Below are 23,904 nucleotides of genomic sequence, written 5' to 3'. Positions count from 1 at the left end.
GGGGATGATGTCAGGTCGCTTTGTAGACTAAACCATCACATAACGTCAGTTCACTGTGCAGACAAAGTGATGACGTCAGGTCGTTTTGTAGATAAGATGATGACGTCAAGAAGCTTTATAGACAACTTTATGACATCAGGTCACTTTGTAAGCAAGATGGTGACGTCAAGTCGCTCTGTAGACAACTTGGTGGAGTCAGGTCGCTTTGTAGACAAAATGAAGACGGCAGGTTGCTTTGTAGACAAGTTGATGACGTCAGATCACTTTGTAGACAAGGTGATGATGTCAAATCGCTTTATAGACAAGTTGATGACATCTGGTCATTTTGTAGACAAGTTGATGACGTCAGGTTGCTTTGTAGACAAGTTGATGACGTCGAGTCGCTGTGTAGACGAGGTGATGATGTCATGTCGGTACCGCGAAATTATGTTGATTGGCAGTTTGGAGCATCATGAAGTGCGAAAGTGGTGGAGGGGACAGAAAAGTGTGGGGGTGTGGGGTGGGGATGGGGGAAGTGGAAGGGGAAGGGGAAGAGTGACGGTTAAACATGTACGTGAAAAAGAAAAAAAGAAACATCTTTCCTTCGGTCTCTACTGGCGCCGCTTTGGCGTGTCGTGGGGCGGCGGGGATGGTGGGGGGGGGGAGTGGCTGCAACGACGGCGGTGGTGGTGGTGGTAGTGGTGGTATAGAGGGGTTGTTTTGGTTGTGAGAGTTTGATGGTCGTTACTATGTGACTATGGAGGGGTGCAGTCGTCATAATTTTTTTTCCGCTCTTGTAATGACACTGCAACGCGTGAGCTGCGCGGTTGTAGCCGTTGTGTGTGTGCAATGATTTGTCAGTAGATGTCGGTAATTGGGCATCCCGTAGCCAGGACTAGACCTTATTGTGGGAACGCAAAAGGTCGAGATTCGCTCAGGAATAGTTGTCTGATATTTATACTCGTTGCATTTCATTAATTATTTTTTTGCATTTTTATTTGTATTGTGACGAGATCATCACATATGTTCTCGTGAACGATAAACGTCAGTATTTGCTTGTAGTTAGCTGTGACCAGTATAATTAACCGTAATTAGCTTAGTGATAGTTTAGACAGGAAAACATTCTTAATAGGAGTTTAGATAGTTTGAATTTAAACTATTTTGTTGTAGTATGGAATAGTATCACCATGACTGTAACCCCTTTATCTGCGAGTAACTGCAACTGAATGGAATCGCATGGGTTTAACAGGAACAAGATGTACTGTGTGTGTGTGTGTGTGTGTGTGTGTGTGTGTGTGTGTGTGTGTGTGTGTGTGTGACCTTGGCGAAGGTCTTCATCTGGGTATCTAGAAGATGATTTCGGCAACGCCGGCGACGACACACCCGTGAGAGCTGAATGAGGGAGTTGCCGCGACTTTAGGGCCTTGTGTCTGGAGTGGCGTGGGTGTGTGTGGGTGTGTGTGTATATATATATATATATATATATATATATATATATATATATATATTTTTTTTTTTTTCCCGCTGCGGAACGTGGAGGAGGAGGAGATATGTAGAAAGAGAAGAAAAGAGGAATAAAGAGTTGGAAAAAGAGAACGAGGGAAGAAAACAGAAAAGAAGATAGAAAGGTGGGAAGAGAAGAAGGAAGGTGGAAAAAGAGAAAACGAAGTGAAAAGAAAATGAGGAGGAATTACGAGTTGGAGATAAATCTCCCAGTCACGGTTTGGGAGGATGCGTGTGTGTGTGCGTTTATGTATGTGTGTATAAGCGTGCGTGTGTGTGTATGTATGTATGTGTGTGTCTATGATGTATGTGTGTATGTCTGTGCGTGTGTGTGTGTATGCGTGTGCGTGTGTGTGTGTTTGTGTGTGTGATTTTAATCTAATCCCCTTTAATCCTAACTCTCTCTCTCTCTCTCTCTCTCTCTCTCTCTCTCTCTCTCTCTCTCTCTCTCTCTCTCTCTCTCTCTCTCCCGTGTGAGATAGTGCATAGGGCTGGCACTTGTAAAGGGCGCGTGGGTGCCACTTTGGGCGCACTTCAAGCCGTCGTTACAGAGTTCGGAGGAGGGGGGGGATTGCCACGCAGATGAATGAAATCGCCGTTCGGCGGCGACAGCAGGAATAAAAAAGAGAAGTTCCGGACTCTATTCGGAAGCTGGTCAGAGTGGGCCGTGAGTTGTTGAAAAAAAGAAAGAAAAAAATATTGACTACGAAAAGTTAAGTTAGGTCAGGATTTTTGGTGACTTTTGTGGTGACACTCTTTTCCTATGACTTTTCCTCCTGCGACTTTTCTCTCTCCCTCTCTCTCTCTCTCTCTCTCTCTCTCTCTCTCTCTCTCTCTCTCTCTCTCTCTCTCTCTCTCTCTCTCTCTCTTTTGAGTTCAGGCTACAGCCTCTTCATGAATTAAATAGTTTAGCGACGCAAATTAAAAGGAAAAGGAGCACTGGGCACGGAAGGACCATAATTCTTAAGACCCTAAAAATAGCGGAAGCTGCAAGAGGCCGTAAGGCCTACACTAGGCAGTTCCATGTCCTTTGCCACCTGTCATCCCTATCCATAAAGTTGTCCAATCTTCTCTTAAAATATCCAATTGATTAATTACTCACTACATGGTTGCTAAGCCTTTTCCATTCGTTAACTATGTTGGTAAACCAGTTTTTGCCTATTTCCTTCTTAAACCTAAATTAGTTCCAATGGGGGCCGACCAGCCATCTGCTGATTAAAATTCTCAGTGTAGTCGTAGTGAAGGTTTTGAGGGTTGTAAACTCATTTTCACGGGGTTACTTTCAAGTTCAATAAAATATCTTAGCGACAGTTGGTACATCTTGTATAATGTACAGTCATCAGCAAAAATTCTTAATTCACCCAGAGTTTGTCATGATACAAAATTTAAATTCTTTTTCTGACATTTTTTTTTTATCTATTCGAAAAAATTACGTAACTGGAAGTTATATGCTACGTAGGAAAATATTATCACGTCCTCAATAATTTTTTTTATTAACGTTGTGAGAACTGTAATATGGGTCAAAACTTTTTCTTGCGACTGTACATGACCTGGCCAGAGGCACTAAGAATGAGAAGTTCCTCTGATTCGAAGGATATCGTTTGGCGTTAGCCAGAATATAATCCTGAAACGTTCTGAAATTGGCAACATGTACCAACTTTGCACCATGTACCAAATTTGCACCATGTACCAAAATGGTACCATGTACCGTTGATTGATTGATTGATTGATTATAAGCGTTCAATCTGGTGTCGTAACTACTAGGTTATTGACACCGAAAGTAAACTCAATATATATCAACTACTGGATAAAATAAAATATGTCCTATGTATTAAAATCAGATCAAGTTAGAGAAACCAACATCATGTACCGTTGAGGCTTGCGCGTAGCCCACTCGGAGAGGGACTGAATGATGTGGGGGAACTACTTTCCTACAAAGGGTAGTTTAGGGTAGTTGTGTCGATTTGCAAGGGTACGGGAGGCCCAGGAGGGACCTGTAGGTAGGGAGGGCCCTATAGGCAGGCCAGGGGCCCCCTGGCGGCCAGAGCCACAGAATGTTTACGAGCCTGAAGAATGGCCCTTGGGCGTTGGGAATCCGGCTCATATACTCGTATATTTTTATTATTTTTATTCAACCGTTCTTTCATTTTATTTGTTATTTGTTTGTTTTGTCGTACAAGTACTTTACAGTTTGGCTGTAATGAAAGAAGGTACTCAGTGTGACTATTGGAGTTAAGTTGTACTCGTATGATGTAAGTGCGAGTGCTGCAGTGATTTAGCGGGAAAAAAATCGAAAAACGGGAATAATATATATATATTTTCTTAAATCTTGATCCTTTGCTACCTGTTAGTTTTTTTTTTGTAAGCTGAATAAAATCGTCTGGTGGTAGCCAGGATGAAATAAATCTAGTGTAGACCAAGGGGTTAAGACTGAGTTTTGTGAAGCGATTTCGCACTCTCCGGTTAGACCCCCCAGCAACTCTTCGGCCCATGCAGTCCAATATAATTACCCTAAACTACCCTTTTTATAGTTCCTCGTTTTAGCCCCTCCCCCATGGGTGTCCCATACTAAGAGGCGATGTCATATGTATAAGTGTGTGTGTTTGTGTGTGTGTGTGTGTGTAGGTGCTTATATATATATATATATATATATATATATATATATATATATATGTGTGTGTGTGTGTATAATACACATGTGACCCCGGGTTCTGGTTTGCTGCCTCGTGGGGGGTGGGTGGGGGTTGGCTGCGCATTGAGACCGCCGTTCCCAATGGCAACAGTCGTGTTTGGTTTGGGCCAACTCGCGTTTGCCTTAACTCTTCTTTATTTGAAATAGGAGAGCATCAAATAAACTTGGCCCTGTTATGCCAAGGCCCCGCACGGCTCCCGCCCCCGCGCGAGACTACCCCAGCTATAGTCCCGTCACTTGGAACGTGGCTACAGCATATCAGGGAAGAATATTTTCCTGCAAATCACACAAGAATTAATAAAAGAATAAAAAGCTAATAGATAAGTAAATAAGTGAATAGATGAATAATTATATAAAATACATGAAATATAGATAGATGAATAAGTAAAAAAATAAAAAATAAAATATATTATTGATGTTGTCTTAGTATGTATGCGTTAATCCGTCAACTTTTACAAGGAATGTTCTGTGTTTAATAAAATTGCTTGCCGACAGCTTGTGGAAACTTAACTCGAATATAGATTCTGAACTCTTAATGGGGACGGGTTTACTTACCCCTTTGACGTCTATAATGGTTTTCCTACAGTTGAATAAAATTGCATGGCGGCAGCCAAAATGAAACTTATATAAAGGATCCATCCTTGGTTTCATCCCCTTGAAGCCAGAGATCGTCCCTTAGACGAATGTAATCATATGTCTAGTCCGAAACCAGTTTACGAAATAGTCCACCAGATTGTAAGGCTTGCTACGGCCAGTCCTTTCCTTGGCTGGAATGAGGTCGTCTGTTGTAAGCCTGAATGAAATATCTAATGGATGTCGCCTTTCGGAAGGGATTAGTCGAGAGGGTCTCGGTCACCTCACCTCGGGTCTTTCCCTCTGCTGAATGAAATGGTCTGGCGGACAAAGTTGCTTGGTCGACTTTTTCAGGATTTATTCGGATGTTGCAATTGCGTGGTATAAGTTGTCTTCGGCTTAACAGAATTGCCTGACGGTGGCCAGAAGAAAGTGTATATGGCGAAAGGGACTATTTATATATATATATATATATATATATATATATAATATATATATATATATATATATATATATATATATATATATAATCGCTTAGTGCCAGCTAGGGGAATTATCCATTACTCATGCGGCTAAATAAGTGTTACGTATTGCTTCGAGAATTGTATTCAATGTGAAAGTGTTTTGTTCCAGGTTTTCAGTGTAAAGCGATACCAGAATCAAAGAAGGTGAAAATAAAACAAAACGAAAATAAACAAAAGAAAAAGAAAGAAAGTGGGAAAAGGAAAAGGCAGTAACGGACTTTGGAAGACCCTCGATCAAGTGTTAGTTGACCCTCGATCCACCCAGGTCGCCATGGAAGAAGTGCACAACGTCGCCCTCGAGTCCCAGATCGAGAGCCAGGACCACGACCTCCGCCCGGATCTGGTCTTATGAGCACGTGATCAGGAGGAGGACGGGGTCCTAGGCGCCACTTCTCCCTTCGCCAGACGTGCTGCCCTTCTGGCTCACTCTGTGCTCCTGTCGGAAGGGAATATGCAGGACCCGCCGCCCAAGCGGCACTCCCCCTCCCTCAGGATGAGTTCGACCCTCAGCTCCAGCGGCAGCATCTCGAGCGCCGGCTCGACGGGGACTTCCGGGGGTGGCGGCACCTGCGGTGCCGTGGGCGAAGGTAGCGCTGGCACCGGCAGTGCCAGCGGGAGTATGAATAGTCTGAATGCTAAGGAGGGGACGGCCGCCGCCGCCGCCGCCGCCGCCGCCGCCGCTGCTGCTGGCGGCGCCCCCGTCGGCGACATGGCAGAAAGCTCCGCCGCCCCTGGGGCCCTGGCCAAGCTGTCGGGGCTCCACGAATGGCTCTCCCTCGAGAACCGGCGCGTCAAGCAGTGGTGGGCCGCCAGGTCTGGCACCGAACTCCACCGTATATATATGACACAGCTTCAGGATACGGACGGTAAGTCTTGGGGCTGTTTTCGCCCTGTTTCGAACTTCAGGTCAAAGGTGTCAGTGTAACAGTGGAATCTTTCGTTATCAATCCAAGTAACCATAAATGTTTCTTCGGTATTCCTTCATTGTAGAATGAAATCGAAACAATAAGTGTTTCGTCACCCAAAACTAAACTGAAGGAGACCGAGTATGTCAGTCTCTTCATTGCTGCCATCCGGGATGTACTCAATTAGGTTTTATTTTATACAGTCATGTGTCGTTTAACGGCGGAAATATGTTCTGAGAAACTTGCCGTTAAGTTCTTCGTTATTGTACGAAGATCATAAAATGTATTTACACTATCCTATAGAGTATAGCCTACTGTAGAAACTTTAGGTTATCTTGTATAGCCTATTGCCCACTGGCTACAAACATGTACATGTTAATTTACTGGGTACGTTGGGCTATTTTGGTAGAGTGGTAAGAATCTGTGTATATAGACATATGGAAACACTGGGAAAAGTTAAATGAAAACACATTGTAATCTTTAAGAGACCATCGTCGTTAACCGAAGCGTCTTCTCCGGGATTCGAACTCGGACAAATAAGTGTTCTTTTATCCGGGGTCTGAACCTCAGTAAATATGGGAGCCCTGTCCTGCCCCCCTCCCCACCGCCACCACCCCGAGAACATTAGTAACCCAACAGGAATAGCAAGACTGAAATTTTTTACACAGGAAGCAGGTTATCAAGCAGGGAGGTAGAGAGGTAGGTAGGTAGGTAGGTGGATGGGTTGGCAGGTAAAGGACTGAGGACACAGCGGGAGAGAGCGATTTTTTATGTTTCTTTAAAGGAGAGCAGCAGGAAGGTAGGTCGTGCGGAGTGCTGAGGAAGAGGAGAGGGAGAGCGCTGGAACGGCGGCTTCAGAAGCGAGCAGAACTGTTTTGCTCACAGTGAAAACCGTCGAATGGATAAACACGTTGTATTATTTCCTTTTAATGTTAGCGTATTTGTTTTGTGATAAGCGGGGGAGGAAGGGAAGGGGGGAGGGGGACGATGGGGCCTTTGACAGAGAGGGAAGAATTCATAGACAAACATGGACATTTAGAGTGTCGCTTGACCAGGATCGTGGTACCTCCTAAGAACGTTTGTTGTTTTTGCAGTGCCTCTGTTCGTTCGTGTAGAGGCAGGAAGTAGGGGGCGCGGAAGGAGGTACAAAGAGGCACTTGTGGACGCAAGACAACCTCGAGGTACTTGGCTCACAGGTGTTGCAGATGTTTGCGACGTTGCCATATCCTTGTCTGGACATGTAGCTTCACATTGGTTTAAATCGTGTCCACAGGTGCTACAGTTGTCAGCGACGTTGCCACATACTCTTACAGACAAGAAACTTGGTGTTGTAACTCTTCACAAGAAGCTAACCAACCCGAACGAAATCGTCTGGAGTTAACCAGAATGAAACCTTTAAAATGGATGAGTTTTGTCCCTATTAGATAGTGAAGGTTTAGATGATGTGTATTTCAGTATAGGGAACGGTGATAGGCGGGCCCAGGGAAGGAAGGGAAGGGGTGGGGCTACATATGGGTAAACTTGATCGAGAATAGCCTCTACTCGTGCCTTGAATTCCCACACGGATGATTTAGACCAATGGCTCTCATCCTGTGGTCCGTGCAGCCCCAAGTGGGCCACATCGGTCCACAAATAGACCACAAACCGAAAAATAGTGGGAGTTAGTGGGTCCCTGATGATGGTATTCAACGTCGAAATGGTTTTCAAGTGACTATAGAACAGCAATACATAAGGATGGGTGATACGTGAGAAGGTAGGTGGCTTGGGGGTGTCGCGGTACTAAATCTGTAGACGCGACCGTAGCCGCCGCCATGTACAGGAAATGGCTGGTACCATAGACTCGCCAGACTACCGGGAACAGTGACGCGAGGTGCCGAAAACAGGGGGTTTCTTCACGGGTGTCGTTCTCGGAAGCAGGGTCAACAACAGGTCTCGTTTCAGTTCGGAACAGGAAACGGGCGATATGGTGTCATGAGGAAATGTGCCTGTCGACCGTCCCATATACATACATATGTGTGTGTGTATATATATATGTATATATATATGTGAGATTAGCATGATGCTTCCAATTACCTTCCCTTGGGAACCATTTAGGGCGTGAGAGAGTTTTCCGAAATTCATCAGGGACGAATAAAACTGGTGCTAAGATGTGGAGCCTATTACACAACATTTCGAGAGTTATGTCCCACGTACAGAAATGTCAAGTAATGTCAGGAGAGGTCACTTGGTGCGTCAGGTAGTTGCTATCGAAGTGACGTTTGGTCTTGGAGAGAATTTTTTGAACCAGTGTTCTTTAGCTAGGTAGCACGATGTGGTCTGTTTTGTGGATGTTTTTTATTTATTTATTTATTTATTTATTTTTATCTTTAAGGCTATCGACCTATAATGAGGTCATTAATTCTGGTGGATGGTCACAGAGCTCCTTTTCTTATAAGTAAAGGGGTTCTAGGATGTGTAACAGTTTTATGTTGGAGTGAGACTAGATAACAGTTGTTCCATCAAGTATTTTCCTGTTTAAAGCTGTTGTAACACATACTCGTAAAGTAGGTGGGTTTTGGAAATTAATTTTTAAGATATGTGAGACGGCGTCTCAGTTTTGTCTATGTCATATCAGTATTAGAAGAAAGGCGTGCAATCCTCGTTTGACCATTGTCATTGGTAGATGACGGGCTATCTTTGTAACGTTGTGGATTTTGGAGAAGTGTTATCATATAATCGTTTACCTTCGAGTTCAAAGGCCGGTGTCTTGCCACTGTGGTAACGACGCTGTTGTTGTGGAAGTTGCACACAGTATCATAGAAAAAAGTCGCTAGGAATTATTACGGTTATAAAGGTGTAACTCGAAAGCTCACGCAATTGCTGGAAGTCGAAATTTTCGAAATCTGTTTTTGGTTTTGAGAATTTTTATTTTTCCCGATCGAGTACACTGTCATCGTTAATTGCTCATTGAGACGCGTCGATCGGTGTCGGCGTAGCACGAACTTTGGTGTTATAACTTTTTGTGTAAATTTTGGGGAAAAAAATCAATCACTTCATTTTATATAAGAAAATCGGCCGTGGGGAGTTTAACGCAGTGCGTTCGATTCACTGCACGGGAAATTTCACGCTGGTAGTCTTTGAATGCCCATTGTTGACAAGAAGTTGGGTAACACAGTCATAGCTTGGGTATAAAAAGTCCAACTAGTGTAATGGGTCAACACCCTCCTAAGAAAAGACGCTGATGGCACGGTCTTTACATTGCTGAGGGCTCTCGTTATTTCCGTTAAGACAAAGACAAAGGTTAGGATTTACGTAAACGGAAGTAGAGAAGTGCTCACCATATTGTGTAAGCAGTACTTCCAGAAAGGGGAAGACACCCACAACATCCTCTTCACTGCCAAATCTAAGCTAGATATTTCTTGCAGAAAATTACGGAGTGGTTTTTTTTCTTGAGCAAAAGAGGATTTGACAAATATGTCGTTGACATATGTATCATATATTGTACATTTGTTGAAGATGGGCAAAACACTCTTAACCCCATGAAGGAATTATGAAGAGTACCTCTAAGTGAGACCTCTTCGTCGCATCATCAGCTTATTGGTAGAAATTCCCACTAGGACAACGAAAGGGAGTTTCCATCTCGAATAGGTTCGGAGGGTGAAATTCTGTGATGTCTAAATGGGAGATCACCCTGGTTGGTAGACGGCATCACGAATGCGGTTGATGGTTCGCCCAACAGGAACGTTTGTGAACAGGGACTCTACATCTAGGGATCCTCCTGAAGGGACACCATTGACCAAGTCCAGGAAATCCTTCGACGAAATGAAGTTGTGCTCTGTGCAAGTGGATAGCGTCAGATGTTCATTTATGTGCTTTATTGAGCCTCATCCCTCCAGTTTTGGTATTTATGACGCCGATGATCTTGTTGGTTTTCCTGGTGATATCAAGGGTGGGATCTCGGTTGAGGTTTGGTATGATCACTCAGGATATCTTCCGTTTTTTAGGAGTATCCATCCGTAGAGATAAGGATGAATATTGCATATTCGTCAGTCCTTCTGGAAATGATGTCCTTATTGTTACGAAGTCTTTTTGTTCCACCTATTCATCAGCAGTTTATCACAGAAAGAGCCCCTGATGTGATTGGCCAAAGATGCGAGCTCTGGCTGGATGCTAGGGTTGTGTATGTGTGTGTGTGTGCGTTCGCGCGCGTACACGTACATGCTTCTGATATGATAGTATTGATATGATAAAAAGAATGTTTATGTTGCACAGTATTCAGAAAAAAATGTGGGGCTCGTCTTGTAAATGAGGCCTCGCCAAATGTTTTCCTTGTTTGATATTTTACGGACAGAATGTTTTGGTTGTGGTTCTGTTAATCAGGCATATGTACAACTGCCCGGATAGTGTGACCTATTTCTCTGTAGGAAGAGATACTACTGATTTTATGTATTTAGCTAATTTCTTATCGTGATAATACAGCCATGGTTCAAGTTGTGGTCGAGCAGTTGTTTTGAAGAACTCTTGAAACGAGTCAAGTTTTTTATTGCGTTTTTATTGTTGATTTAGCCTGAGAAGTTGTTTGGTATTATGTATCCACAGATTTATATAACGGTCTCTCTCTCTCTCTCTCTCTCGCTTACTCTTTCTTTTACCCTCTCTCTTTCTATCTATCTATCTATATATATATATATATATATATATATATATATATATAATATGTATATATCCTCTCCTGTCGTTTGCAATGTCACGTATGATTTTGGTATACCACCTGTGGATGTTTAATGTAAGCATAATATATATAAGTGTATATATATATATATATATATATATATGTATTGTGTGTGTTTAATATAATATATATACAGTAGGTATATATTCAAGAACGTTTATCGTGTCTTATAGAGCCGGACGAGTCTGAGAAGAAAAACAGTGTTCAGGTAGTTTTCATGATGGAAAATCTAGAATCAGAAATTTTCCAGTGTTCGAAAGAAATGTTTTCAAAATTAATAAAATTCCGTATGCCAGAAGTACTTTCTGATATTGAGAAGTATTTTTTTTTTTTTTTTCGAAAATTGGAAAGTTCTGAATTGTAGAGATTACCTATAGAGAATTACGTGTATGACGTTTTTGTGACGTCATTCTCTTCGTGTGGAAGAATGACGTCACGGAAGACTCGTATCTTCATTCTTGTAGTCCATCAATTTTGAAGGCGCCTCGGGGTCGGTCAGACTCTTTATTGGGGTCCATAGGCCAGACACCTTTCTTGAAGACCGAGTCGCAAGCGGTTCTTCACGTTTACGAAGTCCTCAGGGACCTGCTCTCGGGAGTGATTAAAAACGCCTGACGGTAGTAGCCAGAAAGAGGTACAATTTGTCATTTGCAAGGGAAAAAAATTAAAGTCACCTTGGATGGGCGACATGTTAGGTCGATCGTCCGCCATGGCAGCTGTACTCAGGTGGTTCCTTTTCTTCCAGAGCTCCGCTCCCAGCTGAACGAGCAGCTGCGTGCCTTGGACGGGCGTGTGGACACGCAGGTGGCGCTGACGGCGGAGCTCCAGGACTGGTTCCGGCGCCGGGCCGAGCTTCATCAGGACTACGCCTCGAAGCTGGACAAGCTCGCCAAGTCCCTTCACGCCAGACACAAAGAACAGAGGGTCAAGTAAGTGTTGCTACGGGCTTCTCGGGTACCTTTTTTTTAAATTGTCCATTTATCTATTATTACTTATCTTTATTTATTATTCTTATTATCATATAGGGAAGAGGGTGGAGGGGAGTAGTGTTAGGGATGGAATGGGTGGGAGTGGTTTTTATGCCTTTGTTTTTTTGGCTACCTCCCTTGTAAGGAGGAAAAAGCCTTTGGTATATGTATGTATGTATATATATTTTTGGGGAGGTCGATGCAGACCCCCAATTTTAGTTCCAAGCTCTTCCCCCTCCCCCTGGCATCCCTTGCCACAGTTGAATAAAATCTACGAGAATCAGAAAAAAAAAGTCACGATAACCAAGAAAGGAGCCTGGCCCCATAATTTTTAGTTACGCACCCCCTCACCCCCTCCCACGCCTCCTCCTCCCTGTCAGCTGAATAAAAGCAACTGCCCTTAGCCAGAATTGACAACCTGAATCCTTTCAACACGACGTCGGGTTTATTTACATATTTATTTATTTTATTGGTTTATCTTTATTTGTTTATTTATTTATTTTTGTCTAATGACGGGGGGATTGCGAGCTACTGGGAGGACGAACTTTGGCTAGAAGGGGTCTGGGACAGGTCGAGAAGATCCCTTTTCAAACGGGAGCTGCTTCCTCATTCTCCTCCTCTTCTTCCTTTTCCTCTTTCTCCTTCTCCTTTTCCTCTTTCTTCTTCGCCCTTCATCTCGTCCTCCTTTTCTTCCTTCTCTTCTTCGTCCTTCATCTCGTCCTCCTCCTCGTCTTCTTCCTCCTGTTCATCTTCATCTTCCTCCATCTCCTATTCTTCCTCATCATCCTCATGAAGTCGCGCTCTGTCCTCTCGTATCGCAAAGGTAAGGGTTCAACCAAATGGAATCTTCACCCTGACTGGCGTGCGGCGATTTTTTTTTTCAGCTGATGGATCATCACGGCATTTTGGGAGAAGGGAGGGAGGGAAGGGGAGGGGCAGGGGCTGAAGAGGGCGTCCTAAGTCCGAAATCAAGTCTGTGAATGTGAAGGACACCGGACGGCTGCGATAGGGGGGGGGGGCTGAATGTCACCGAAAAGGTTCTCTGATTTCGAGGAAGGGCGACGATGGCTACCCTCTCGGGGTGACCACATCTTCGTCAATATCATCATCATCGCTTCTGGGAAAACTTGAATGTCTCGGGGAATAAAAAGACCGGATACGAGTATCTCTCTCCGTATTTCTCTCTCTCTCTCTCTCTCTCTTCCTCTGTCTCTTCCTTTCTCTCTCTCTCTTCCTCTGTCTCTTTCTCTCTCTCTCTTTCTCTCTCTCTCTCTCTCTCTCTCTCTCTCTCTCTCTCTCTCTCTGTCAGTCAGTCAGTCAGTCAGTCAGTCTCAGCGCTCACGACACAGGCAATACCCGAGGGTTATTTTCAAGGCTCAAATGAACAAATTCTTAGTGAAATATTTTTTTTTTTTTTAATTAATTACATGAAAGAAGAAAACTGAGAAGATATACAGTAAACTGGAGGAGTGGAGTTGTAATTTGGGGTTTTCTCAAGCAAGATAGAAATACTTTTGAGCTAGGAGTAATATTAATTGATGCTTCGTGTTTCGATGACTAGAAACACCACAGCCCCACAATAAGTGGCAACAGTCCTTGGGCCCTCCCACTGATGTCTCTGGGAAGATATTCTGGACTGTTGTCTGCGTTGTGTTGTAGTGCTTGATGGTTTCTGTGTCATCGGCTGCAAGTATCAGTAGTAGTATGAAGAGGAATGGAGCTGTTATTGGCTGTTAGCTTTCCATATTATGGGGAAAGATGGAAGAGAAACTGATATTAAAGTTGATAGAGATGTTAGGCTTAGTCCAGAGATCAATTGTCAACCCCTTGGGCAGTGGGGAGATGATTCTTTCTGACATCTGTCTTGCTGGACCACCACAAGCAGGTCCTTGTCACTGGTCTTCTCTAGCTAAGGAATCTTGAAAGGCATACAACTAAAGTCTTCAAGAGTAGAGGGAAGTTAACCAATGGAAACATGAAAAAATAGATAAATACTTTGGGCAAAGAGGAAGGGGTTGGCTGGGATGGTGTAATTAACCCAGGCTGAACCCATAGTAGCTAGGGTATCCCTTTAGCTAAATATTTTTGTCCATTTTCCCTTTATAGAGTGCATGTTGTGTTGTTTGCGTGCATGATTTTATAATGCTGCATGAAAAAATGTAGATTATTTGTACACTTCTCAATAATTGAAATAATGAATAAACTTCTATGAGGTATATCAGAATAGGGAACTCAAAGCAAGCATGTCATGCTACATGACATGCTGGTGTAGTGGATAGTGTCTTGGCCTGTCTACTCAGTGGTACTGAGATCAGGCCCCACACAGGGCTTGAAAAGCATGGGAACATTGCAAGTTGTTACCCTTTTCCTTAGGCAAGGAGATGCGTGTGTGTAAGGTCACAGCATTACCCATAGATCAGGCCATATATGAGCTCTGACCTCTCATCCTGGAAGGTAATAACTGTCTATTATGAGTCAAGCACATGATCCAAGACCTTTGACAAACTTTATTTGCTTTGGCTGTGACCCATGGGGGTTGTCTGGCATCAACCAGAACAAAATGTACAAAGTGTGCCATGATGACTATAAGGTAATAGTAACCTTGACATACCTGGCCACAAGAAAACATTTGGTTTTGTGTCTCCAAAGTAGTTAGACTGCAGTTGAAGAGGTCAAAACATGTCACTGTTACTGAATTAGGAGCTGGTAAAGTGCAGCCAGGAAGTTTCACTTGAGTAATACAATATTTCCTCCTCCTCTTCCTTTTTTTCTCGCCTCTTTCCTACTTCTCCTCCTACTTTTTTTTCTTCTTCTCCTTCTTCTTCTTCTTCATCTTCTTCTTTTCTTTTCTTTCTTTCTATTTTTGGGAGTCCCTTCTTATTTCCTTTATTCCCTCCTCCTCCTTCTCCTCCTCCTCCTTCCTCTTACTTTTATCTTCCTCTCCACCTCTCCTCTTGATCATCTTCCTCTTCTACCTCCTTATTTTATATTTCTCCTTTCTTTCCTCTTCTTCCTCCTCATCATTATCTTCACCCTCCTTTTTCTTATCTTTCTCCCTCTTCCACCTTATATTTTTCTTTCTCTTCTCTTCTTCCTCTTCTTCCTTATTTTTCTCTCTCCTTTTTCCCCCTCATTCTCCCTCCTCCTCTCCCTCTTTCTCTGCCTCTTTCGCCCTCCCCCTTTCTCCTTCCCTCTTTTCTCTCTCCCTCTCTTTCTCCCCCTCTTTTCCCCATTTTCTTTTTCCTTTCCTCTCCTCATTCTCTTTTTCCTTTCCCTTCTTTTTCCCTCATTCTCTTTATCCCTCCCTCTCTTTCTCCCCCTCTTTTCCCTCTCTTTCATTCTTCCATTCTTTTCCCTCTCTCTTTCTCCCCTTCTTGTTCCCTCCCTCTCTTTCTCTCCCTCTTTTCCCCTCCCTCTCTTTCTCCTTCTTTTTCCCTCCCTCTCTTTCTCCTTCTTTTTCTTTCACCCTTTCTCCTTCCCTCACCCTTTCTTTTTCCCTCCCTTTCTCCATCCCTCCTTCTTTCTTTTTCCCTCCCCCTTTCTCCCTCCTCCTCTCCCTTTCTCTGTCCCCTTTTCTTTTTCTCCATCCCCCTCACCCTCTTTCTTCCCCTCTTCCTTTCTTCCTATCCCTTTCTTTCCCCTCTCTCCTTTTCTCCTTCCCCCTCTCCCTTTCCTCCCCCCTCTATTTCCCTTACCTTCTTTTCCCCTCCCTTTTCCCCCTCTGCCTCTTCCTATCACTTCTGTGTGGAGTATTTGTTGCATGTTTTTTGAAGTCTGTACTTTAGTGATTTTAGTGACACCCCTATAGACCAAGTTACTCAGTATTTTTTATGGTTCAAGGGTAACCTCCACAAGAGAGAGAGAGAGAGAGAGAGAGAGAGAGAGAGAGAGAGAGAGAGAGAGAGAGAATATGCTAACCACTTTTAATTTCTGTTCTCTTTCTGTTCTCAACTACTCACTTTAATTCTTTTCTTTGCCACCTCTGTGACTCCACCTCTTTGGTGCATTATTGTATTCAAGGATCTTGCCAACAAAATACTAAAATACCTCCTCTTTACCCTGTGTTTCCCTCCTCTTTCCCTTTTTCTCCATCTTTTCCTTCTCCTCCTTCTCCTCCTGTTTCTCTCTTATGTTCATCCTCCTTCCTCTTCTTCATTCGTGTCTCTCCTTTTCAACATCCTACTTTCTCATCATCTTCCTCTCTCTACTTCCTTACTCCTCCTTTCCTTTCCTATCCTTATGACTATTTCTGTCCCACCATCTATATCAGGCCATTTCATTTTCCATAGGAGCCATAGTTTTATTTGCTGACCTAAACCAGCTTTCTAGTGATATCAAAACCGTATTGTGAAAAATAATGGTTTGCCACACAAGAATGATAACTAACATGGTTACATATTAAATGAAAAAGGAAAAGTGTAAGGAGATTTATTATTTTGGTTTACTTGGATTTTTCTCTCAGTTTTCATATAATTACCATGTGAAAAGAGTAGAGTTGTTGTTTTAAATCTTTTAAGCAGTACAGATATTGTTGGAACTTATGTTGGTGTATTAATTATACTTCACAAGACTCTTTCATAATTTAAAATTGTTTCATAATTTAAAATATTGCACTGGCAAATATAGCGTGCAGTAAGGTCTACTTTAGTTGACCTGGCTACATTTGGTTGTTCCCCAGCACTTTTGTGCTAGCCAAAGGTAATACAGTACTTCAGTGTCATTGTGTATTACCTAACATATTCATTTGTTCATATTTTTCTGTAACATTTCAGTACTGTTGTTTACCCATGTTGACGAAAACATACCATATTTTTATTTATTTAAAATTGGTACATTAATTTTGGCTAAAGATGACTAATGGTAGATCAACTGACAGTGCTGAGGTGGGCATTGATTGTTGGTTTTTCACATTATGGTACCAAGTATAGATTTTTATTACTGCATCTCGTGTATTGGAAATTGATCTAGGAATACTGTAAAATGTTCTGATCTTGTTCATAAGAGGCTACTGTAGGAGAATACAGTTTAACTGATTTGGCTTGTTATAAGCAGTTGTTGGCATTTCATCTTCAAAATCCAGTAACACCTTTGCATCTAACTTGAAGCACATCATGAGGACACTTGTGAGTTGCTCTGCTGATATACTTAAAGTACAGGAAAAGTGAGTAAATTTATCTCTGGATAGAGTCTACTTCAAATATGAAATTATTTGGTGTTGGTTAGGACAGGCTGATAAGTCAGTGCAATGAAGTGATTCTTTAAGAGAAGTTGAATTTTTCTCTGTCAGGTCTTCAAGGCTCTTTCTGTATGGATGAGAAACTTGACCTTCACCAATGCTTTGAAGTTGTACTTAAATGTCATTTGCACTTATTTCCTGAAGACAGTCATGGGGTACTACCAAGGCAGTGGCCATTAAAGGAAGAAGCACTCTTTAATGCCAAAATAAGATTGCCATATGAGCAGAAACTGATCAGCGTGCTTTATGATGCACATAATTACTCCCAAGGGAAATTATTTCTTATCTTCAGAGACACCCAGTAATCTTTCCTTTACCATTCCTAAGTCTTTATCTCTACATTTTCTAATGCTCCTATGGTGTCATAGAAGGTGGCTAAATGAGAGGGATTATGGGGACTGGAAATTCCCTCTTTATAATTTACTTTATATGATGGAGGGGGTTGCTATTATGACTGCTGGGTTTTGATATGGAAGAGCTATCCCTTATTGCATTACTTTTGCTCCAAGAAATGTGGTTGGGGACAGGATGAACCTTTGCCCCTAAGTGCTAATATAGGAAGGGCAGTTGAATGGGTTTTATTTGTTTATGATGTGGGTACCATGTCTGGGGTATTGGCTGCATGGTATTGTGGGGTTAAAAGCTGCTCAGTAGCATATAGCTGATACCTTAGAATCTATATGGGGTGCCTTTATGGACCAGAGCCACACATCATTTTGTCTATTATAGAGGAAATCTGTATTAATTGAGAAATGATGATACTTTATTATAGTGTAACTGCCCCTCCATTATATTGTCCTCCCACTCTTATTACTGTCCTGTACCACTTCTCTGAATATTCATTTCCTTTTTTTACCAAACCCTGTGGTAGGGGAGAAGAATATTGCCACCAAGTCTTCCCACTTGAGTCATAAAAGGTGACAAAAAAAGGACAGGGATAGGACTAGACACCTTACTCTCTGTACCCCCAAAGGGCACATTTCTTAAAAAAGCAAAGGCATAAGAGGGTCTGGGAGGAATTTTCCAACCAGAACCCTAAGGTTTGGTTCTTTTAATGTGCATGGATGTGGTACAGATGAAAGTAAAAGGGAAGAGATAGGCAGTATATTTGTGAGAAGAAAGATGAATGTGTTGGCATTGAGTGAAAGTCGAAAGGGAGGGGCAAGTTTGAGTTTGGGAGTGTGGTTGGGAGGATGTCAGGAGTGAAGAGAGGATGAGGAAGAGAAGGGGTGGCTACACTAGGAAGTGAGAGATAGGTAAACATATGGTGGAATGGAAAGAGGTTTCTTCAAGGTCAATGTGGATGAAGGTGAAACTGGGAAGGGAGATGTTGGTTTTTGTATATGGGTCTGGTTGTGAGAAGAGTGTAGAGGAAAGAGAGGCTTTTTGGATAGATTTAAATGAGTGCACAGAGGGTTTAGGGAGAAATGTCAATGTAGTGGTATTGGGAGACTTTAATGCAAGGGTAGTAAATGAACCAATAGACAAAGTGGTTGGGAAGTTTGGAGTTCCAGGAAAAATTCATAGTGGAGAGTTGATGGTGATGTTTCTAGAGTGTTGATAGCAAATGCAATGTTTAGGAAGGAAGTCAAGCATAAGTGCACATGGGAGGGGGTGATGGATGGAAGGATGGTAGATAGGACTTTAATGGACTACGTAGTGGTAACCAGGAGAAGAGTAGGTAGAGTTTGGGATGTACATGTTTCAAGGGGAGAGAGTGGAGGAATATCAGATAGTTTTTTGGTGGAAGGTAAGTTGAGTGTGGAGGATAGATGGAGAAAAAGGAAAGGGACAGAAGGTAGGGAGGTACATAGAATAAACTGCTTAAATGAAAAAGAAAAGGAGAAGGAGTACAATATAAAGCTGAGAGAGGAGTGGGAGGGAGTGAAGGTTAGAGTAGAACTAGGAGTTGAGGAATGGGGATGTTTCAAGGAGGGAGTCACAAGGTGTGCAAAGTTGGTATGTGGAACAAGTAGGACGGAAGGAAATAGAAGGAAGGGTAGCAAGTGGTGGGATGATGAAGCAAAAAAGGTTGTGAAAGAGAAAAAGTGAGCATTCATAGATTGGTTACAAAATAGGACGAGAGAATCATACGTGAAGTACAAAGAAAAGAGAAGTAAAGCATAAGATAAAGGAAGCAAAGAGGAGAGCAGATGTGAAATGGGGTAAGGGTATAACAAAATTTTAAAGTAATGAAAAGATGTTTTGGAAAGAAATTAAGAGAGGAAGAGGAGGCGAATCAAGTAGAGAAGTAAAGTAAAAGGTGCAGATGGAGAGATGATAATGGAAGAGAAGGCAGTAAGAGGAAGATGGGCAGAGTATTTTAGGGAGTTTCTAAATGTGAAGGAGGATAAGATGGGAAGTGCTAAGAAAATGACAGTGATGAATGAGGAAAATGGAGGAGAAATAAGGAAAGATAATGTGGGTGGGTGTTTTGACTTGACCATCTCCCTTATAAAGGGGAAAAGACCCTTGGTATATTATATGAAATGCATTGTGATTATATGTTGGAAGGTCCCATTCCATGACACTAAAATTATATAAGATAGAAAGAAATAAAAGAAATGATGAATGGGTCCATGAACTTCATAAGATTTTGAAACTTTTCCCTAATGGAATAAATTTTCTGTTGTTAACAGGCGTGAGCAATGGCACATGTTCAGTGTGTACAATTGTTGGCAGTCCTTGGTCACACAGACCAGAAGGGATGCACGTGACCATGCAGCCCTTGCAGATGTCTACCTCAACAATATTGTTCCCAGATTTACACAAATACAAGAAGATATTCAAAGGATATACAAGAGGGTAAGAGAAAAATCTGTTGCAGATGTTTAATATTATTTTTGTATATATAGATGTGCATGTGTGAAATATCTGTCTGCATGTGTTTAAATATATATTGCTACATTTTGGAACATGTTGGAACATGTTATTTTTTAATGTAATTTATAAGAATATGTACAGTGTACTGTACTATAAATATAAAGGTAATCCAAGAAGAGTGTCTGAATTATAGATATCTCTTGGAGAATTAAAAAATTCTACAGTATGCATAGAAGATTCCCTATTCATATTTCTTGGCAGATAATTGATTTAATAAAGAATTACAGTTTTGATATTCTGGAAATAGTTTCAAGATATGTGCTGTTTTTTCAGTGTCGTGAAATAGGGTATGAAAGTCACGAGGAGCTTCTTAAAGTTTTGCACGAGTTGCACACAACTATGCGGACTTACCACACTTACCAAACTGAGTTCAAGAATGCAGAAAACAAACTGCGTAACTTTGAAGCACAACGCACCAAGTTGGAACAAGCAATTCCTAAAGAGAAACTTGAAAAAAGCAAGAAATTTAGAGTAATTGAGAAGGAGATTCAAAAGGTATGTTTTGTGGATATGCAAGGTCATCCAAGTGTTATCTGGAGGTATGCTACAATGACAAAAATTGAAAATAAATTTGACTTAAATAAAATATAGGCTGGAGATGACTCCTGTAAAATAGAAAATATAGATATTTCACTGAAGGGCAGACTACTATCTGCAGGATTTTTTTTTTTTCCACTTCTTCATCTCCTCCTCCTCCCCCCCTCCTCCTCCATTTCCTCCTCCTCCTCCTCCTGGAGTTTCCCTCTCAGCTAAATTAAAATATTTTTGTAACTGTGAACAAAGTTGTAAAGATATACCAGTATTTGAAATGAATTAAGTGTCAGCTTTGTGCTTTAGTTTAGAATTGCATACTATGATATAAATGCCTTCATTTTGCTTCTGTATGTATTTCATTGGGTATACATAGAGTAGTAATGTTTATGTATTATATTTCCATGTTTGTCATGATTTTTTCATTTTTGCAGAGGTGCAATAAATACCAGGATGCTAAGATGAAAGCCTTGAAAGCAAGGAATGAGTATATTCTCTCTATGGATTCTGCTAATGCTGCTATTCACAAATATTTTGTGGAAGACCTCTCAGATATTGTTGATGTACGTAAATTTATTTTGACATTAAAATTAAGCATCATTGAAAGTTACTCTGAAGAAAATGACATTCTGAATGAATTGTTAAAGTAATCATCTGATTAGTACTCCAATTTTAAAATTAAATTTGTTTGTTTTTTTCAGTGTATGGACTTTGGTTTTCATAGCAGCATTGCAAGAGCCTTGTTTGCACAGAATTCTGGCCAGGAGTGCATCAAGAGAGGCATCCAGACAAGTATAGATGATATGAATAAAAACATAAATAATCTTGACTCTAGACACGATAAACAAAGGTTTTTAGAATTCAATAATGCTGCATTTATGTTGCCCAAGAAGTTTGAATTCCAAGGACATAAGGGTGATGAGGTAAGCGGATATTTTGTTGATTTTTTTCTTAACCCTGTAATGGGCATATTCATATATGAACCTGTATGTATGTACTGTGGGTGATGTAAACTAATTTTATATAACTGTATGATCTCAGACTGATAAAGGGTTACTTTCATCTTTGTTTAACCCTTCTGTTTATGTAGTTTTACTGTTCTTGACTTGCTTTCATTCACTAGTCTTAGTAGTTAGGGTACCCTTGCCCAGTTAAAGGAGAATGGTGTGTCTTTGCCTGGTAAGGGTTATGGTGTTGATGTATGATAATGGTATTCAAATAATTTTTAACCTTAGACTTTATGAGTAAAGATGTAAATACCATTTTGCAGGTAAATCAAGTGGTGGTTCCCAGATCTGTGCAAGAAGAGATGGAGAAACGCTATGCTCATTTGGTTGCCCGTCTCACTAGCCTCAAGACAGAATCAGAGGAAACATGGAAGACCATAGAGACAGCAGAAAAGACATTAATGGACATGGTCAACACAAGAGATTATGATGTTGCGCACTATTTTGTGGATGAACCTCGGCCAGAAACCAAACAACCAGAAGCCATGATCCTAAAGCTCAGGGCTGACAGACAGGAAACGGAGGATTTCTACCTAAGTGTAAGTGAGACCTCTTTTGTCTCTTTGTTGAAGTTTCATAGTTCCACAGACACTTTTTTTCAGTAACCATGTGTGTTTATATTATAAGAGGGATTTTTTGCTGTGACCAGTAGATGGTCTTTGAAGGTCTTGTGATGATCATTTTATGTTGTAACTCTTTCCTACAGAAATTCCAAGACTACACTTTGGGTGGCAATTTGATTACAAGACTTCAAGCAAGGTACGAGCTTATGAGGAAGGCTTTAGGGAATGAAAATCAGTCTACATCCTCTCCAACTCCAACAAGGTAACAATATTTTAGCTTTAACATATGATGAGTTGTAAATACACTATCCTTTCCATTCGCAAGGGATAAGTAACAAAAACCATTGCAAATGTTTAAAAATCTTGAATGATTGTTTTTCCCCCATAGAAACCTCAATATATACCATTTTTGTACCAGTGTGATGTGCATTGGACCACACCTCTTTCTTCACTCATTCTTTCCATGTGTCCAAACCATTCCAATACTCTTTCATCAACCCTATCTCCCAACTCCCTTTTCACCCCTATTCTCCTTCTCACCTCCTCATTTCTCACTCTATCCAGCATAGTAACCTCTATCATACATCTGAAACACCTCATCTCAAACACATTCAAACTCCTCTCTTATGTTCCATGTTTCTGCCCCATACAGTGCTGTCAGCACAATCACTCCATACAATCTCCTCTTAGCATTCATTCCCAAATGTCTATTTCTCATTATACTTTTTAATCCCCCAAGGCATTTACTTGCTTCTCTCAATCTACATTCTACCTCCACCTCCACTCCTCCCTTTCCCACCACATTTGCACCCAAGTATCTAAAACTATCCACTTCCTCCAGTCTCTCTCCCTTAATATTCACTTCTAGTCTGCTGCCACTTTCTCTCCTTGCACATCTCATCACCTTACTTTTACCCATATTTATCACCAACTTCCTTCTTTGACACACCTTCCCAAACTCTGTCACTAACTTCCATAATCCCTCCTCTGATCCTGCTACAAGTGCAGTATCATCAGCAAACAACAACTGGCTTATCTCCCACTTTTCTCCATATCCTTTAACCATCTCCAATCCCCTACCCATTACCCTTGTATTTACCTCTTGCACCACCCCATCCATGTATAAATTGAACAGCCAAGAAAACATAACACATCCCTGGCAAAGTACCACCTTTACCTCGAACCATTCACTCTCTCCATTTCTAATTCTAACACAAGCTCTACTACTCTCATAAAAACTCTTGACTGCTTTTAATGATTTTCCTCCTATCCCATATATCTGCAATATCTCCCACATTGCCTTCCTGTCTATCCTGTTATAAGCCTTTTCCAAATCCATAAAGGCCCAAAAAAACATGTTTACATTTTCCTAAAGCTTTCTCACATATCTGTCTTACCACAAAAATGTAATCCACACAACCTCTACCTGTCCTAAACCCATACCGTTCCTCACCAATTACTCCCTCTGTTCCTCTCCTAATCCTCTCAATCAAAATCTTCCCATAAGCCTTCCCAACTACACTTAACAAGCTGCTCCCTCTGAAACTACTGCACTCACACTTGTTCCCTTTTCCATTGTAAAGTTGAACTATACAGGCACTCCTCCAGTCTTTCAGCACTCTACTGGGCTACCCCCTCTTAAACAAATATTAAATTACTTCACCAGTCAGTCCACCATCACTGTACCTCCTGTTTTTTAGACATTCTGCATGACACCCATCCAACCCAGGCACCTTACCTGCTCTCATCATCTTAACAACTGCCTTCACCTCATATTTCCTTATTTCTCTTCCATTTTCCTTTTCCTCACTCATCATGGTCATTTTCTT

General features: G+C 41.5%; 1 protein-coding gene across 14 annotated transcripts in view; it reads left to right on the top strand.

Moving 5' to 3' along the window:
* The window catches only part of LOC143021448 (SLIT-ROBO Rho GTPase-activating protein 1-like), a 356,550-nt gene that overhangs the window by 294,161 nt on the left and 38,485 nt on the right, over positions 1 to 23,904 (top strand). For 12 of the 14 annotated variants that reach the window (XM_076178919.1, XM_076178925.1, XM_076178922.1 and 9 more), the window contains exons 2-9: positions 5,381 to 6,137; positions 11,633 to 11,816; positions 19,731 to 19,896; positions 20,248 to 20,469; positions 20,940 to 21,068; positions 21,207 to 21,428; positions 21,776 to 22,051; positions 22,219 to 22,337. In XM_076178919.1, the coding sequence (XP_076035034.1) occupies positions 5,723 to 6,137; positions 11,633 to 11,816; positions 19,731 to 19,896; positions 20,248 to 20,469; positions 20,940 to 21,068; positions 21,207 to 21,428; positions 21,776 to 22,051; positions 22,219 to 22,337 (1,733 nt within the window). In that variant the 5' untranslated portion in view covers positions 5,381 to 5,722. The remainder of the gene's footprint in view (positions 1 to 5,380; positions 6,138 to 11,632; positions 11,817 to 19,730; positions 19,897 to 20,247; positions 20,470 to 20,939; positions 21,069 to 21,206; positions 21,429 to 21,775; positions 22,052 to 22,218; positions 22,338 to 23,904) is intronic. The other 2 variants (XM_076178930.1, XM_076178931.1) reach the window with 1 other exon arrangement.

The sequence above is a fragment of the Oratosquilla oratoria genome, chromosome 42, assembly GCF_046742065.1.
Source record: "Oratosquilla oratoria isolate Oo_2021 chromosome 42, ASM4674206v1, whole genome shotgun sequence".
Lineage (NCBI taxonomy): Eukaryota > Metazoa > Arthropoda > Malacostraca > Stomatopoda > Squillidae > Oratosquilla > Oratosquilla oratoria.
The sequence above is the reverse complement of the archived record's forward strand: the minus strand, read 5'-3'. Positions and strand labels throughout refer to the sequence as shown.